Raw genomic sequence first — 18,652 nt, 5'->3', positions numbered from 1 at the left:
TGCTGTCTTACTGCAAATTTCATGACATTTGTGTGTTCATGTTAATGATAATGATACTGTTATGTTAATGTACATGTGACTGATATGTTAATGCAAAACGCACCTTTTTAATTATTTCTGTCAAAGCATAAAACTTCAAGCACTCCAAGACACTCGTCAGTGAGGAGCACTAAACAAGAAATAAATTGAACTAAAAAAAGGTAAATGAACAAAGTTGCTGAACTCTGCCATTAACACAAACCACAGTAGTGCACTCTCTCTGTAGTCAATCATAAACTTTTGATCGACACCCATCTTGGTTCATTTCAGTCACATTAGCAGATTCTCCTTCTAACATTACATAAAAGGCCCATTTCCTGATCTTCATATTGTTTGTGTCCTCCAGTAACTCCAAGGTCTGCCACCATGACAGGCATGAGTCGATGTCTGGATAGAAGTACTTACGGTCTCCTGCATTCTATATCGGAGGTCTTGAATTTGGTCTATTTAGACTCTACACCCCTGTCACCTGCTGTGATGCTAGAAAAACTTTTCTGGAATCATTCTGAACAGAGGCTTTCCATACTTACTTGGGTCTTCCTCCTGGATCATCACAGCACTGTGGTGTGATGATCGGTTGACAGTTTAGCACTTCTCATTGCTCAAGTGTCCAGAACATTTGAACTCAAAGCAAAAGACATAACTACATTCAATCGCTGACTATGGCCTGAAGGTATTCGGGTACCAGAAACGCTTGTGGCAAACCCTGTGATCAAACATGGTGTTTGGTATGGAAAATGCATGACCAGCAAGGCAATCCAATAGCACTTTGCCACAAAGGCTAAAATCATTCAGGTTATTCCTTCCAATCACTCCCATCCATAAATCTCTGCCCCTCCAAAATGACTGCTGACATCTCCCAGTAGGTCTACATAGCCTGTCAATGGTATCCTTTTATATGACTGAATCCGAACTCTAAAACAGGGAACTCCAACATGACGCTCGTGAGCTACTGATAGTTCGCCATCCCTTTTCAAGTAGCTCGCAAAAAGACTAATGAATCCTACATAAATTTGAAAACTTGATTAGTCAAAATTTGGGGTGGGAGATCTTTCCAAAAAAAAAAAATCACATCATGATCTACAATCTGAATTGCAATCTATCCTTTCAATGTGGCATACACTTTAGAGAATACCCAAACTCAAACTCATCAAGACCTAAGTAACACTTTATTTTAAATACCAAACAAAGTTGAATTCAATTGTTAACTTCGCTAGCTAAGCGAAGTTAAGGACCACGCCCCGAAGCTGACGAGTGAGTGAGGAAGGCCCTTACCCCCGGTCTGTTGTGTGGATCTTGGATTCGTCACAAATAAAAAAAATCGGTACCACAAGCTAACTATGATGCATAGTGAAATGAAAGAAGTTGCAAAATCAACTGGAATGTTCAAGCAAATTATAGAAAAAAACCCAATCTAAATCCATTAAGTAGTTCTCTCATGAAAAGCAGACATTGGATTTTATATATTACTAGCAAAATACCTGCACTTCGCAGCAGAGAAGTAGTGTGTTAAAGAAGTTATGTAAAAGAAAAGGAAACATTTTAAAAATAACGTAACATGATTGTCAATGTAATTGTTTTGTGACTGTTATGAGTGTTGCTGTTATCTAGGATTTGCTTATCATTATTTCTTTCAATCAGGTTCGTATTTGGAGGACGTGTTGTGTTCAAGTTATATTCCGTGTTTGTCAACTGTTGTAAAGATAACAGGTTTCATTCATCGAAGTGATCACTACCGGTACTCATGAATCTAAGATGTTTAACAGGCATTCCCCGTATTAAGTTGTTGATTTTCCTTGAGAATATTTAGCGGCAGCGTGTCTATGAACTTAGTTTAAACTTAAGCTTTACACCTTGCTTTCCTATTGATATGTCTACAAAGGCTTGTTCAGATTCAGAGGGTTGTTCCTTTCTTACTGCATTAATAAACAGCTTGTCTTCCTCTTTATCTGAGACATTACACTCTGCATGCACGGGTTTAACTTTCCCAGTCCAGCAAACTTTAGCCAAGTGGTTCAATCTACCACATTTTTTACACTGTCTTCCTTTAGCTGGACACTGACTGCTTCCACCGTGTGGTTTGTTTCCGCAGTAGGTGAACTTATGAATATGCCTGTATGCGTCACTCGCTTCATATTCTTTTGCTGCCTTCTCAATTGTGTAATGCGTTTTTTGTTCAGCGCTCTTTGGAGCTCTTTGTTGTTGTCTGCGTACTGCGTTCACAGTCAGTTCACGTGAGCTGCTTGGAGTACATGCAGCGAAGGTTCTCAGCTGTGCTTGTGCTCTCTCGTGCGATCTTGCGATTTCCACGGCTTTATTTAATGTTAGCTCAGACCCGGCACTTAAAAGTTTCTCTCGCACTTTCGCCGAGTTTGTGCCAAACACTAGTCTATCCCTGACCATCTCATCTTCGTTTGCATAAGCACAGTCCTTCACCCGCGAATATTTAGCAGCAGCGCGTCTATTGGATTGCTGCTGACGGACGGCCTTATATGGGCAGGCACTCAATTACGTGGGAGGCGTGATGATGGGGGACGCAACTCCGCCTCACACGGCGACCGAGCTGCAGGCTATGGCCGTATATATGTAAGAAAGTAGCTTCCAGTTATGACCGTTGTGTAAAATTTCGAAATGAAACCTGCTTAACTTTTGTAAGTAAGCTGTAAGGACTGAGCCTGCCAAACTTCAGCCTTCTACCTACATGGGAAGTTGGAGAATTAGTGATGTGTCAGTCAGTCTGTCAGGGCTTTGCCTTTTATTAGTATAGATATATTAGTAAACCTTCAATATAATGTGCAGTTAAAGTCTCAACAGTATTCTCAGCATTTCTGGAGCTTAGTAGAGCACAGATAACTATAAGAATCTTCACCAGTCTTCAGCTCTGAAAATGCCTTCTTTTTTTGGGTCTCCATACCTCTGTGAGTCTGACATGAATGTCATGAAGTCAAAGTTCAGAACAAGACTGAGAGATGAACATTTAACACTAGAATTACCAGAGCCTACGAAAAAAGTCGTAAATCCGTCCCACCTTAAATCGCTTCTTAAATCCCTTCACACCTCTCCGCCAGTGTCCTTTGTTCTCTAAATGTACTGTTAAAGAGAAGCTAGGAGCAGCCGGCTATTCCATCCCCCCACCAATTTAGAACGTGCATTAACTTCTCTCAGCTCATGTCTTGATTGGGAGTGAAGTGGAGTTTTAGAGTGGAAATAGATCATTATTTGGAAAACACGCATTGCATGTCTGTTCCGTTTCTACAGTCATCTGTGTCAACACATTGTTAAAACAGAAACGTTTCTTTATATTCTAGCAGTAGATGACAAAATGTAGGCATAAACTATATAATGGATGAAGCCTGAAGTCCAAATATCAAAGAAATATTTCCACAAAAGGTACAAATATAAGACAACAATCGCGCTTTTATTCAAAAATATAGCTGCAGAAAAAAAAGCCGCCTTAATATGTGACATTGACACCCACTAATTACGACTGCCTCCGTGGCGCAATACATTCGGCTACTGACTGGGAATCAAAATGTCACGAGTTCGATCCTGCGCCTCTCCATTTTGAGAAGTAAACTGCTCTTAGTCTTACTATTTTAGAATAAAAGCATACATTTGATTTCAGTCTGTAACAGCTAGAGTAATTTATGATCCTTGTAAAGGTTAGCTTTTTTTTATATTCACTTTTCATTCTCTGTCGCATTCAGAATCAATCCATACAACCCCATCTGACACGGCTGTTTTCACATAAAGATGCGCTATAGCTCTGCAGTGTACCACGATGCATACTTACGCACCCCAAAGGGTTCTGACACACAAACGCTGGTGAAGCTGCCTTCTTCGTATCTCACCGTCATTTGCTTTTTTTTTTATTCAGTTTTATTGAGTGTTCCTGCCAGTCCCCGCATGTCGCTGTATGCTGTTTCTTGTGTACTCCAGGACATGCAGAGGAAAGAATGGTAAAGACCAGTAACTTCGGCGCTATATGCAATCATCAGACACTCCCCATCTGCCCGTGTCGTTCAAACACAGGAACATATATTGGTGTAAAAGTATAACAAAAGTGCACTTTTATTCAAGTGGACTTTTTCCATCGCCTTTTCCTGTAAGAAGCAATGTACACACTTCTCTCTATGCCGTGGTTTCTATTACACACCTAAAAGAAAGAGACAATATATGTGAAAACATCATCGCACTAATGCAATATTATTTGAAAACGAACAGCGTCAGATCGCGTGTGAATTTATGCAGGAACTGGAAATTCTCTGATGTGGGATCAGTTCTGTATGGTTGTGGGCGTGGGTGTGAGTGGTGAACATAACTGGGAATTACTGTGAATGTGCGTGTGGTGTTTTGAGAAAATGAAGAGAGCTGCAAATTACAGGGAATTCTCAGATCTGACGCTGTTCGTTTTCAAATAATATTGCATGTACTGAACTATTTTAGAATAAAAACATACATTTGATTTCAGTCAGTCTGTAAGAGCCAGTGTAAATGCATGATAATTGTAAAGGTTAACTTTTTTTTTTAATTCAGTTCCATTCTCTCAGTCGCGTTCACGATTCTCCCCCCTCCCCCATCTGACAATGCTGTTTTCACTTAAAGACGCTCTATAACTCAAATGTGATTTATTTGGAGATGTGCTATAGCTCGAATGTGAATTTATATAGGGAAGAAAGTACAATGTCAGGTGCTCATTCAGTGTAATAGGAACCATAGCACAGAGAGGTGTGTACACTGCAACAAGTACACGTGTCATAAATGAAGGGAGGGTGTGTGGGAACTGTTAGTATTTGAATGTGATGATTTTATATAGCACGAATCGGAAATCCGCAGTTCTTAGCATTGCACCACGCAAGCTGTCGTATCAACCGCCTACTGTAACGTGCTTTATTTTTTCTTCACTTATAGTCTAGAATGAAAGTGCACTTGTTTTGTTATACTTGTACACCAACATATGTTCCTGTGTATGAGCGACACGGGCATGCTCAAAAAATAGACGTGTAATGCCACGAAAAGTGCACGCAGGCACTTCAGTTCGCAAGCATTGGTACGAGAATGCAGTCACAAGTACGCTTTATGTGAAAACAGCATTCTCAGATGGGACGGGGACGGGATAGGGAAGGATCCTGAATATGACTGAGAGAATGAAAAAGTGAATAAAAAAACCTAACCTTTACAAGTATCATAAATTACATCGGCTGTTACACACTGAAATCAAATGCATGTTTTTATTCTAAAATAGTAAGAATAAGAGCAGTTTACTTCTCAAAACTGAATCGTGTGGGGTCAAACTCATGACCTTTTGAATACTAGTCAGCGGCTGATACCATTACGCTACCGTGACAACTGTAGTAAGTGTATGTCAATGTGGCATGCTAAGGCAGCTTTTTTCTGCAGTTATATTTTTGAATAAAAGCATGCTTGTATTGTTATATTTGTACCTTTTGTGAAAGTGTTTGATATTTGGACTTCAGGCTTCATACATTATATAGTTTATGCTTACATATTGTCATTTAATACTACAATATGAAAAATGTTTGTTTTAAAAATGTGTTAACACGGATTACTGTAGAAACGGAACACACGTGAAATGCGTGTATTCCAAATAATGATCCATTATTTCCACTCTAAAACTCCACTTCACTCCCAGATAATCAATCTAGGCATGAGCTGAGAGAAGTTTGTGCACGTTCTAAGTTGGTGGGGGGATGGAATAGCCGGCTACTTGCAGCTTTTCTTTTATCAGCACATTTAGATGACAAAAGACGCTGGCGGAGAGGTGAGAACGGTTTTAAGAAGCAATTTAAGGTGGGACGGACCTATGAGTTTTTTCGTAGGCTCTGGTAATTCTAGTGTTAAATAACTCCATAAGACTGAACCTTAGTGGCTCCACTCCACCATACACCTCAGTGCCAGTTATCTGACTAATTGAAAAACACATCACATGTGTAACTGGACATGTGAATAAAGTGACACAGTGACATAGAACAAAATGACAAATGAAGTCTTATCTGTGGATTTGGAATTGCATTGTTTTGTTTTGATAGCATTCATGTTTTAATTCAATAGTGTGAGATACACTAGAAAATGCACTTGCAGGTGAACTCAATATTAGTTTGTTATGTTTAAATGCAAAAAAAAAAAAAAAATTTCAGGCAAAACAAGTGTATTCCCTTTCTTTGGGTTGAAATAAGCTATGGGAATACACATTAGAAAACAAGAGTAGCTCTCGGCCATTTTCATTTTGTAAAAGTAGCGCTCTCCTTTGGTAAAAAGATTGGAGACCCCTGCTCTAAAAAGGCCACATGCTCTGAATAGTTGTTTGGCACACACAAACAAGGGTGAAATGTCTCCTCTTGACAGTTCGGCGAGACAAATTTCTAATGTGCTAGAAGAAACTCTATTAGCATCCATCCAAAGTGAGGCGTTCAGAGAACAGACGCCCCATCTAAAGACATTCCAGTCAGACAACTTTAACCTACATTTGAGTTCATTTAATTAAGCAGTAGTTTTTGAACCAATGCTGTGTGCAAAGAGGAGTCCCACTTTATGTCGCCAGTATTTTTAGTCCCTTCCAAAGGGCTGGAGCTCCTACTGCACACCAGGAAAGTTGCAACAACAAAAAATAGCAATTTATTTCTTGTATAGCCCAAAATCACACAAGCAATGTCTCAATGGGTTTTAACAGGTCCTGCTTTTTAACAGCTGCCATGCCTGGAAACTTGCTATGCTTCATGTGCTAGTAGTGCCCAGAGGGGACTGGGTGGTCTCATGGTCTGGAATCCCTGCAGATTTTATTTTTTTTCTCCAGCCGTCTGGAGTTTTTTTTTTTTTTTTCTGTCCACCCTGGCCATCGGACCTTACTTATTCTATGTTAATTAATGTTGACTTATTTTTTATTTTGTCTACTATTTTTCTATTCTTCATTTTGTAAAGCACTTTGAGCTACATTTTTTTGTATGAAAAGGTGCTATATAAATAAATGTTGTTGTTGTAGTAGTAGCCAGCTGTCTTCATCAAGGTCTAGTATACATAGGCACATCCTATTCTTGCTTATACCCAACTGTCATTGCATTCACCTCTCATTACTCAACATGTGTCGTCTTTTCTCTTTGTCAGACTGGTTTACATGGACCACCTGGCCACCATGCACTCACCAGTGATCACCACTCAAAAGGCTTGGTTCTAGGGATGAGGTCCAGTAATCCTGTGCTTGGTGAGGTTCTTTTTAATTGAGCTGTGATGGTCATGAGGCCATTCATGGACTGTTCTGTGTCTGGCTCCCCTTCTTATACAACTTATCTATGGGTGACCAGTCACCTTTTGACCTAACTTAATTTTCTAAATTCAAAAGCTGTGATTTACCATCAGCTTGTGACATTTTGGGGACATTTTTTTCTTTTCTATTTTACAAAATCTACCGATTGGAGAGCAAATGCATTGTACTTGGAAGTAGAGTGCAATATAGCAGAGCACAAGAACAGCAGTTTTTAGATGTCATCAGCGACTGTCAGTGGCGGACCATGCATTTCACACCTAGGCCTTCAGTAGTGCTCCGTCTGAATCAACCCACCCCTTAAAAACTAATTTATGGTTCTAAAAAGTTAATATGCAGAAATACAGTATAAAAAGAGCTGCTGCATCGCAGATAACTCCTGTAGCAACAATAAATGCCTTTACTGAATAGACAAACCAGGGGTAAACAAGTTCCTTTCTACTGCAGCTACAGCCGCAACACGCATACAAAACAATCAATAATAACTCAAACTTATTTAGGAAAATCACAACATTTTACTCACCAAAAATTCAGATTATTTGTAAACAAAATCCATCCTCCTCTCTTTCCTCAAAAACAGTTCAATTACTCGGTCGTACAGATTATCCGTGCGCTTCAGTTCCATCAAAAAGTCCCTTTCTATCGCCATCGAAGCTAATGCTGAAAATCGAACCTGCCCTGTCGTATTTCTGGCATAAGTTTCAATTCGCTTTAGGGCGGAAAATGTCTGCGCGACAGAAGCAGTGTACACGGGAATGGTCACCGCCAAACATACCAATGTGTACAGCTGCCCCATGCTCTCATTCAGATTTTTCTGATAAAGGAAGTCAAGGAGATCAGTGGGAGATTTTCCTGCAAAATCATCCATGGCATACATCACAGTCAGTTCTGTTTTTAGCCGAGACAGATCAAAAAGTGCTCCGTGGCTCTGTGTTAAACTGGAGAAGGCTGCATGTGGGAAATTTTTCTTGTATTCCCGAAACTTCTGGGGGTCGAGGAGCGTGACAAACATCAGTTTTTCGTGGTCTTGAAATCTGGTCCGTGTCTGGCAAATAATATTGTCCAGAATCCTGCCATGGAGTTGGCGGTAGTGTGTGCGAGGGTCTTGCACTTGACCTCTTCGTGCGCTCGGAGCGCCTGCGGTGCGTTCAGTGGCCTCATAGAGTTCCTCATATCGGCATCTATCTCGCTCAACGGTGTCACAGAACTCCTTTACCCTAGCCAGACAAAACTGCACATCCAGTTTATTGTTCTGTAGTATTGAGAAGAGCACAGCTGAATACTCAAAAATGCCATTGAATGTGTGAAGCAAAAAACAAAACTCAAAATCATCCAGACGTGCTTTAAATCCATCAGCACAGCACACGGTGTCCTCATCATACTCTTCATGATGCTCTAGAATGTGATGAAACAGTTCCTTTAGAGCATCTCTCTTCTCAAAGACCGTATTGACCACTCTGGATGTGCACTGCCACTGTGTTGGTGCCACACGAGGGAGACGCCGCTGGCAGATTTCGTCCAGTAGTTGCGTGCACCGAAGCGATCTAGAAAAAAATGCAGCAAGGCCATTGAGGTGGCCGAAAAAGATCTTGCATTCTTTAAGCTTTGAGGCCCCTTGAGTCAGTACTAAATTGAGCCGATGTGCATAGCAGTGTATGAATAAAGCCAAAGGTGCTCTCTCTTTAACTTTAGCCTGCACCCCATTTAACCCAGAAGACATGACCGCTGCACCATCAAAACTCTGCGCCACAACTTTACCCAGACATTCATTTTCCAACAAAAATCTGATGATAAGACCTGCAATGTCATCGGCTCGCTTCCCACTGGTAACATCTTCAAATCTGACAAATCGCTCCTTGACACCTGTGCCCGTTACGTAACGCAGGACCAGTGCTAGCTGCGCTCCGTTACTCGCGTCTGTCGTCTCATCCACCATAATAGAGACGAACGGTGCTTTTTTAACGTCACTTCTTATCTCTTCCCCCATCACTTCAGCAATAGCAGTGATCAAGTCGTTTTGTATTTTACCCGACGTCCCACTAAACACTTCATTGGTGGACAGGTGGTAATGTAAATCCGTGTTGCTTTCAGCAATGAGAGAAAGAAGCTCCACATAGTTCCCTCTGTTATTGGATCCCATGCTTTCACCGTGTCCCCGAAATGAAAGTTCCTGTTTGCCCCAAAAAATGACACAGTCTATCAGTCTTTTTAAGATTTCTCTGTTTTTCTTCACCTTTTCGTTGTGGAGCTCCATTTCCCTGCGCACTTGCTCGTTCAGCTGTAGATCTACTCTGGTTTCCCCAAAAGTTTTGGAAAGCACCGTTGCTTGTAAGTGTCCGGCAGTGCTTTGATGTCTTGTTGCTGCCTTGGATAGGCAAGTTAAATTTACAAACCCAGTGTGGCACCAAACACCATGTCGATCAGTGGCAAATAACAAGCACTCCCAGCAATACAATTTGCAGTGTTCCTCGGACCCTGTGAGCCAGGGGTACCGCTCGTAGTTGGTAACCTGAAAGTGGCGGACAAATCCTCTTCCTGGTTGTGACAGGCTAGCTAGATTCGGAGTTGTCCGACCTTTCTTAACAATGTCCAGCTTTTCTTGAAAAGTCCGTCTTGAAAATGGCCTTGAAAGTAAATCTGCCACCAAATCTATTTCTTCTCCTCCTTCAGCCACTGTGGGGTGACAAAATAGCTATTACACCATACTATCCAATCAATGGGTCTGAATACGGCGACATTGCCATACGCCTGCTAGAGGGCCCTTGTGACACCAACTCAAAATCTGATTGGTTGAAGCAACAGTTCAAATCGACATTTACTTTGTGTTAGAGGGCTTGCAGAACGGATTGTGAAGGCCTCCGGGCAGACTTCTTTGACCCTGCCTGGCAACAAATGATGGCTGAAATGTGATTGGTTAAATGCTTTAATACGAAAATACATGTCTGGAAGCAGCACGACCATCGGAAAAGCTATGAAAGGAAGCGGACAGACTATTTGGAATTATTTAATAAGTATTCATGGACAAAATATAATTAACATCAGTTTGTAATTCAGATATTTTTTTAGGCCAGCAGAGAAGGCCTTGCAGGCCCTGACGGCCCACCACTGGTGACTGTTTATTAACACATTATGTTAAAGCACTAACATGGGCTGAAGCCTGTCTCGATTTAGTATTTTGTAATAATCAGGATAGAAGTGAGGGTGTAGAAGTGACTGAACCACTAGGGTCAAGTGACCATAATATAATACAATTCTCAGTGGTTTGTAAGAGTGTGGATGCAAAGGATAAAATTGTTAGGTTGAACTGGTAGGGCAAATTTTGGGCAGATGTGGCAAAGTCAAGGAGGACAGATTGACATAAGCTTTTAAGAGTAGACACAATTGTGGAGCAGTGGAACAGGTTTAAAAATGTTTTACATGTAATGCAGGACAGGTACATTCCTCAATTTGGAATTAATAAGAAATGAAATAAAACTCCACAGTGTGTTAATAAAAAGTTAAAAAAGCTGCAAAGGGAAAAAAAACAAAAAACACAGAGGAATAAGGTGTACAAGACTAACAATTTTACAGGTTAGTATAGTGGCGAGTATCCCTGCCTGTCACGTGGGAGACAGGGGTTCAATTTCCCGACAGGGAGTCCCACAGCTGCTTTTTGCGGAGGCAGAGTGGTGGCTTTGAGGCTAGATATCTGCACTAGCAATCGGGAAGTTGCCAGTTCGAATCCTGTAAATGCCAAAACGGACTCTGCTCTGTTTGGCCCTTGAGCAAGGCCCTTAACCAGCAATTTCTGAGCACTTGGAGTAGTGAGAAAAGTGCTATGTAAATGCAAAGAATTATTAAAGTGAATTGCAGGATGTATGAGAACATGAAGGGCAACCATTAAGAAGGATATCCGGGAGGATAAGAGACAGTTGGAGGGGAATATAGCAGATAAGGCCAAAAAAAAAACCCAAAGAGATTCTTTAACTATTTTTTGTAGTACAAAATCAGTCAAGGAGGATATGAAGCGCATAAGGAATATTAAAAGGGAATTAAAAAATACAGACAGTGAAATAGTGGATGTCCTAAACTCACATTTTTCTGAGTTCACAAGTGAGGAAATAGGTATTGAGGGATTTGGAAATTGTAGAGTCAGAAGTGCTCCTCAGATTAAATAAACTGAAATTAAACTAATCACCAGGACCAGATAATATTTACCCTCAAGTTCTTAAGGAGGCTAGCGAGTACATATATAAACTCGGTGTATATTTTTTAGAAAGTCACTGTGAACTGGAGAGATTCCAAAAGACAATGGCGCTCATTATCCCATTACATAAAAAGGGTGACACGGCAGATCCAAGCAACTATAGGCCAGACAGCTTAATGTACATCACAGGAAAATGGAAGGAATTATTAAGGATAAGATTGAGAAACACATGGCAAGGGCAGGAGTTATTCTGAACAGTCAACATAGCTTCAGAAGAGGGAGGTCGTGTTTTACTAACATGTTGGAATTCTATGAGGAGGCAACAAAAGGATACAATCAAAGTGGAGCTTATGATATTATTTATCTGGACTTTCAGAAAGCATTTGATAAGGTGCCACATGAGAGGTTGGGCATCAAGTTAAAAGAAGTGGGAGTTCAGGGTGATGTTTTTAGATGGGTGCAGAATTGGCTCAGACACAGGAAGAAGAGGGTGATGGTGTTAGGAACCTCATCAGAACTGGCCAATGTTAAGAGTGGTGACCAGCAGGTGTCAGTGCTATATATTATATATAATTTGGACAGGAATATAAATAACAAGTTGGCTATGTTTTTAGAGGATACCAAAATAGGTGGATAGCACAGATAATCTGGAATCCGGAGGCATTACAGAGGGACTTGGATAGCATACAGGCTTGGTTTGATTTGTGGCAGATAAAACCTAATGTCAGTAAATGTAAAGTATTACACATAGGAAGTAAATATTTTAGGTTTGAATACACAATGGGAGGTCACAAAATCAAAAGTACACCTTAGGAGTCATAGTGGACTCTATGATATAAACTGCCTGACAGGGTTCAGAAGCTGTGAAGAAGGCTAACAGAATGTCAGGTTATATAGCACCTTGATGTGTGGAGTACAAGTCACAGGAGGTTCTGCTCAAGCTTTATAACACACTGGTGAGGCCTCATCTGGAGTACTGGGTGCATTTTTGGTCTCCAGGCTACAAAAAGGACATAGCAGTGGTAGAAAAGGTCAGAGAAGAGCAACTAGGCAGATTCCAGGACTACAGGGGGTGAGATATGAGGAAAGATTAAAAGAGCTGAGCCTTTACAGTTTAAGCAAAAGAAAATTAAGAGGCGACATGATTGAAGTGTTTAAAATTATGAAGGGAACTCTAACAGTGCATTGAGACTTTTATTGTAAAATGAGCTCATCAAGAACACAGGGACACAGTTGGAAACTTGTCATGGGTAAATACCCCAAAAACATTGTTAAGTTTTTCTTTACACAAAGAACCACAGACACATGGAATAAGTGACCAAATAGAGTGGTAGACAGTGGGCTTTCAAAACTCGACGATAATTTCTCAGAAGGGTTAAGTGCATAGGATTAGTGAGCTCTGTCGGGCTTAATGGCCTGTTCTTGCCTAGATTGTTCTAGTGTTCTAATATCAATTAGCACTTCAATGCCTGTGGGTACGTACAACCAGAAATGGGCACAAAAAAATACCACTTTAAGAAAAGTTCTGACATCTGTATAATGCATTTTAATACATATCTCAGTACACAATTTTCATTTCCTGTATTTCCACAATTCATAAAGCTCCAACTGGTCCTGTGGGTTTGTTTTGACTCCTAAATTAAAGAGTTCAGGAATGACACCATCTAACAAACAATTTTGTGTTATTAGTTTAAGATGATTGTGTTTGTCTATTAATGAGACTGCACTACTATCAGAAATGAACGCAGAAATTCAGGGGATTTCAAAGATTTCACCAACTTTTCCTTACAATTCTACTTTTGTGTAACACTTTTTACTGAGGACAGGCTTGGAGTGTTTGCACAAATATACAGCTACAATGCAAGAGCAGCAAATTGCTAAACCTTACATTAAGAGCAGCAACAACTAATCAACATTATTGACAATAATAGATTATTAAAAACGCTGGCAACTGCAGTACTTCTTTATACTCCCTGTGTTGTGCCCCTATAATTACAAATTATCGCCAATATACTAACAACCCAATAGTGCTTCACTCACTCAGAATATGGAACCAATGTAGCAAGTATTTTAAGATAGAGAACCTTTTATCTGTGGCACCTTTGCACAAGAACCACCTTTTTCAACCGTCGCAAACATATGCAGTTTTTAATATTTGGAAAACATTTGGGATCAAATCACTTAAGAGATCTTTATATAGACAGCATCTTTGCATCCTACAAACAATTACATTTTCAAAATTAACTTTCCAGCAAAACATTTCCTTCACAATCTTCAAATTAGCAACTTTGTTGAACAGAACCTGACCAATTTTCGTCATCTCGCACCCTCCATTATGCTGGAAAAAATATTGCTCAGTCTTGAGGACTCCAGCAGCATTTCTGCAATATATAAAACCATCTTACAGTCCCTCCCTTTCAAAGATTCAGGAGGAAAATGGGAAAAGGATCTCTCACTGAACATCTCAGAAAAGGAGTGGAAGGTAGCAATGCAGAGAATTCACACAAGCTCCATATAATTATTCAACTCAAAATTATATACCGAGCACATTGCTCTCTCTTAAAATTGTCCAAAATGTTTCCAGGGCAAGATCCAACCTGTGAACGCTGCCATCGAGCTCCGTCCTCACTGGGCCACATGTTCTGGGCCTGCACCAAATTAACATCATTCTGGACCAACATTTTTAAAGGCCTATCAGACAGCCTTGGTGTCACAATCCCTCCTAACATTTGTGTTTGGTGGGCTCACAGAGGGGCTTAAAATGGAGAAGGATAAACAAACTGCGATCGCCTTTACTTCACTATTGACACAGACTTATCTTGCTCAACTTTAAGAATCCTAACTCTCCTCTTTTAAGTCAGTGGGTAACTGATGTTTTATATTATTTGAAATTGGAAAAAAATAAATTCTCACTTACAGGATCTGTGCAGAACCTTTTCAAAACCTGGCAGGATCTGATCAATAACATTTTAGAATAAGCTCTAAAAGCACAGAGGAAGCAGATTCTCTTCCCATTTCTTTTTCTTCTCCATTTATCTTTATCCGCTTATTAAACTCAATTTATTTATTTTCAATGGCTTTAAGTTTTACTCCGTTGGCCATGCTCTCTTTCTCAGGGGTGTGGGTTGACTTGTTTTCACTCCTATATTTTTGTAAAAATGAATCTATTTGTATGGAATGATTACAATAAAATAAAAAAAAAAAAGTGCTGGCAACAATCGCTTTCATCGATTAGTTGATTACGTCATTAGACTTAACACGCTGTGGCGTGCAATTTCGTCACTACTTCTCTAAGCTGTGAAGACATTTGAAAAAAGGCAAACGGTAAGCATGTGGCAGAAAAAGGTAGTGCAATTTAAGACTTTCAAGGTTTGGGAACACTTCACTCTCAACATGGAAAATAAAAAGTCGGGCGTTGCAAAACGAGTAGGTCTGACTTCATATGGCACAAGAGCACATGCTCAAACATTTGAACAGGAAACATACGTTAGAGGCTCCGTGGAAGAGTAAGACTTGCCGTCATCTTAGTAAGCTGAATGTCACTTCGGTGTTATGTGATACGGGTATATGAACACAATGTATGCTAGGCTAGGCATTATGACATGACTTTTGGTTTGAAGGGAGGAATAATTCGACTCATAGTCCAGCTCTCTGTAATGCTGTAGCACGCGACAGAGTTTTATGATCTTCTTTTGCCTACTCCTGTAAGGGGTTGCCACAGCGGATCATCTTCTTCCACAGATTTTTGTCCTCTGCATCTTGCTCTGTCACACCCATCACCTTCATGTCCTCTCTCACCACATCCATAAACCTTCTCTTAGGCCTTAAATGTCTAAAAATATTTGCCATTCACCACCAGCTAGTACACGTTCAGATCTTCACTTTACATATTTGGTTTTTTTTTTTGCGTCGCTCTGTTAATTATGGTGCTATATCACATTACAAACTTGCGCTCATGTGTGTGGGCTTAAAAAAAATGGTTGTGAAAAAACTAAAGTAGCAGTACAAGCAGAAAACTTTTTTCAGTCTCACGTGGAAAGGAAATCAAAAATTCAGTGACAGTGCCGCAGTGAATCCAACAGCACATCAATTGTGACAGAAAGGCGAATCTCTCATTCAGAGTCAAAAGGTAGCAGCAGGGTGGAAAAGTTCCAGACTAGTTGACTATTGGAATTTAACATGATTTTATACAGTTTGAAAGAAGATACGATAATGTTCAAGTGCTGCTGCGGCACACCATGTTTAGCCGGTAAAGCAGATTTTGTGGCAGAATCGCAGAGTTTCAAGAGTGAAAATCTAACAGCACACTGCCGATAGCAAATGACATGCGTCAGGCTGTGACAGCGTGTTGGCTGAAAGTAAATGTGCTGAAGAATCTGCGGTGGTGAGAGGTTTCCAGACACAAAAAAGATGAATGGTGATGCAAAAAAGAAATGAACTTTCACTTAAAATGAACTTGGCATATCACAAGGCAAAGGGAGGACTGAGTTTCATGCAAACGAAACCACTTGCTTTGCTGCAAAAGGAAAACACAGTCCGGGCATTTACCCTAATTTCAAATATCGATTGAGCAACAAATTCAAATTCATATGTGGTGGTCAGATATTTACATGATGTGTTACTAGTAAAACTTTCACAGAAACTGAGAAAAAAAAAGAAAATTAATTTAATTTTGAAGTGTGCGTTTAGTGCGATTCTGAATATAAGCCAACTTGCGAGTTTAATTTGTTAAAAACTTGCGTTTAAGGAAAGAGTGTGTGCATTGCCTAACTAGAACCAGAAGTGTTTTATATTTTTAATTTATTACTGCTTATTTTCAATGTAATATTATATAAATGGTGTATAAAAACCTACATTTAGTTTAAAAATATCGACAGGTAGGTCATGTAAAAAAACTAAATCTGTTTATTTGCTGAAAAGTTCCATTTCAAGAGCTTTGTGTTTAATTTCAAATGAACTTTTTTTAAACCACCCAACTAATTGTTTAATTGACAAGATAATCAGATTAATCGATTATCAAAATAGTTACTTCCAGCCCTACTTGAAACATTAACTGCCAAACAACATTAAACACACAATAACACATACCCCCTTTAACTGCATTTACTATGCTTTTCATAAAAAGTACAAGACCTACCTTTCAGACCCATAATCCCCCCAACCATAAAACACTAAATTTTACTTTCCACTTACTTTCATCAGCCTGATCTTCCTCAATTCTAACAGATGAAGGGTCTTCAGTCATCTGGGTGTCAGGCTGTGATGATTCAGACTTCACCAGGATTGAAGACTCTGATGATGCACAGGGTCTGCTGTGAGGTGAGACTAACCCGTTCGCTGCTCCATCTTCACCCCCACACGGATGGTCCTCTTCCTTGATATTCTGCACACTTTTATAAATGTTTGTCTCAATGCTGACAGACGTCTCTTCAGCCTCTTCTTTAATGCTCACTAACCCTGTCTCACAGTCCTCAATGCAGAGACTCTCCTGTTGAGGGTGGATAGACTCCCACTCACACTCATCCTTCTTAATACTTACAGCCATTATTTCTCTGGTATTTATGGTGGCCTCACACGTCTCCATTTTTACATCCATCTAGATGTAACCTAAACAGCAGCTTTTTCTCTCTCTCTGAAAAAAAGGAAAAGGATTTAATTCAATCAGAAGTGCATTAGTCAGATGTAACGATATTTGCATCACTTCACAGCACCCTTTTAGTTAAGATTCACATCAAGTCAGGCATTTCAAGACATCAATAGTGGCTCATTCCTCATATCAAATATTCAGATGTCAAAACATTTTTGGACTGGAGTGAAGGTCCTATAGACTGGAAGAGAAGACCATCTTGCACAGTTGTGGTTCAGCAGTATTCTCTTCTTCCTCCTTTTTTCCCCACTTTGATTTGGAGTTAATGTGCTTGATCAATCATCTCCAAACAGCTTCATCCTGCACCTCCTCACCAGTCAGACCATTTTTCTTCACAATCTACTTTTACTTTAAAGGAGACCAAAGCTGAGGTGGATGGATACTTTCTCTTCCCATCAATCTTTTACCCACATATTCATTGTCTCTCCTCATCACATGTCCATACCTCTTCAACCTCCTTTCCTGTATTTACCCATTTTTGTTGTACCTCTGATTGTCTCATTTCTTATTCTGTTCTTTTCTGTAACTCTGCATTCATCTCAACATTCTCATTTCTGCCATATCTAACTTTTTCTCCTGCAATCCCTTTACTGCCCACCACCATGTCTCAGCTGCATACATCATTGCTGGGCTTACCGCTGTCCTGACCTTTAACCTTCACCTTACTCTTCAATAACACAATACTCCTGATATCTTCTTCTATCTGTTCCATCCATACTGCACTCTACCGTTTATCTGTGCATTTCATTTTCAATCTTGGGCTACCATACATCCTAGATATTTAAACATATCCACTCTTTTCCATAGTTCCCAGTGCAGGCTAACGTCTGAATCCCGATTATCATTACAGCTCAGATATTGTCTTCTTCATTTTAAATCTTTAACCCTCTATCTTCCAAAGCCCTTCTTCATTCTTCCAACTTGCACTTTTCTGGTGTTAAAACAAGGTCATCAGCAAAAAGCATACACCGGGGGACTGGTCTTTTATCTCATGAGTCAACACGTCCATAAGCTGATGAAAGAGGGAAGGATTGAAAGAAACTCCCAGGTGCAGACCTCCTCTAACTGGGCTCTTGTCTGTTACCACAATACAATTCTGGGACCCAAACAGTGTGGTGGTTGCCAAATGTACATGTCAGTTTGCTTCTACTTAGAGTGTACATCAGGAAATGGGTTGCAGAGGGTTCCCCAAAAATGGGGAAATACACCTTTAAGGGAAAGACACAGTGTGGATGGTAAAGTTGGGGCTGAAGACGATTTAGCTGTAAAAGGGGGAGAGAGAGAGAGAAATCGAGCGGTGGAGCAAGGAGAAGCAGCGAGAAGAATCTACCTGCGTGCCACCTGTTGGAAGAAAGTTTTAGTTTATTTGGGATACAAGGGAAACACGCCTCTGAAGACAAACTTTTTTGGTTTCACTGTAGCGATTGACCTTGGAGACTGGTAGGCCAGAACATTTTTGTTAATGGCATCAGCTGACGGCATACATCCGTGGGGCTTCCAG

General features: G+C 40.1%; 1 protein-coding gene across 1 annotated transcript in view; it reads right to left on the bottom strand.

Annotated features, from left to right (window-relative positions):
- LOC120534680 (zinc finger protein 836-like) overlaps positions 1-18,652 on the bottom strand; it is a 156,723-nt gene that overhangs the window by 122,388 nt on the left and 15,683 nt on the right. The window contains exon 3 of the mRNA XM_039762271.1: positions 16,698-17,136. Within this exon, the coding sequence (XP_039618205.1) occupies positions 16,698-17,100 (403 nt within the window). The 5' untranslated portion in view covers positions 17,101-17,136. The remainder of the gene's footprint in view (positions 1-16,697; positions 17,137-18,652) is intronic.

The sequence above is a fragment of the Polypterus senegalus genome, chromosome 8 (genome assembly GCF_016835505.1).
Source record: "Polypterus senegalus isolate Bchr_013 chromosome 8, ASM1683550v1, whole genome shotgun sequence".
NCBI classification, from domain to species: domain Eukaryota; kingdom Metazoa; phylum Chordata; class Cladistia; order Polypteriformes; family Polypteridae; genus Polypterus; species Polypterus senegalus.
Note: the sequence above shows the minus strand (reverse complement) of the source record. Positions and strands in the feature narration are given on the sequence as shown.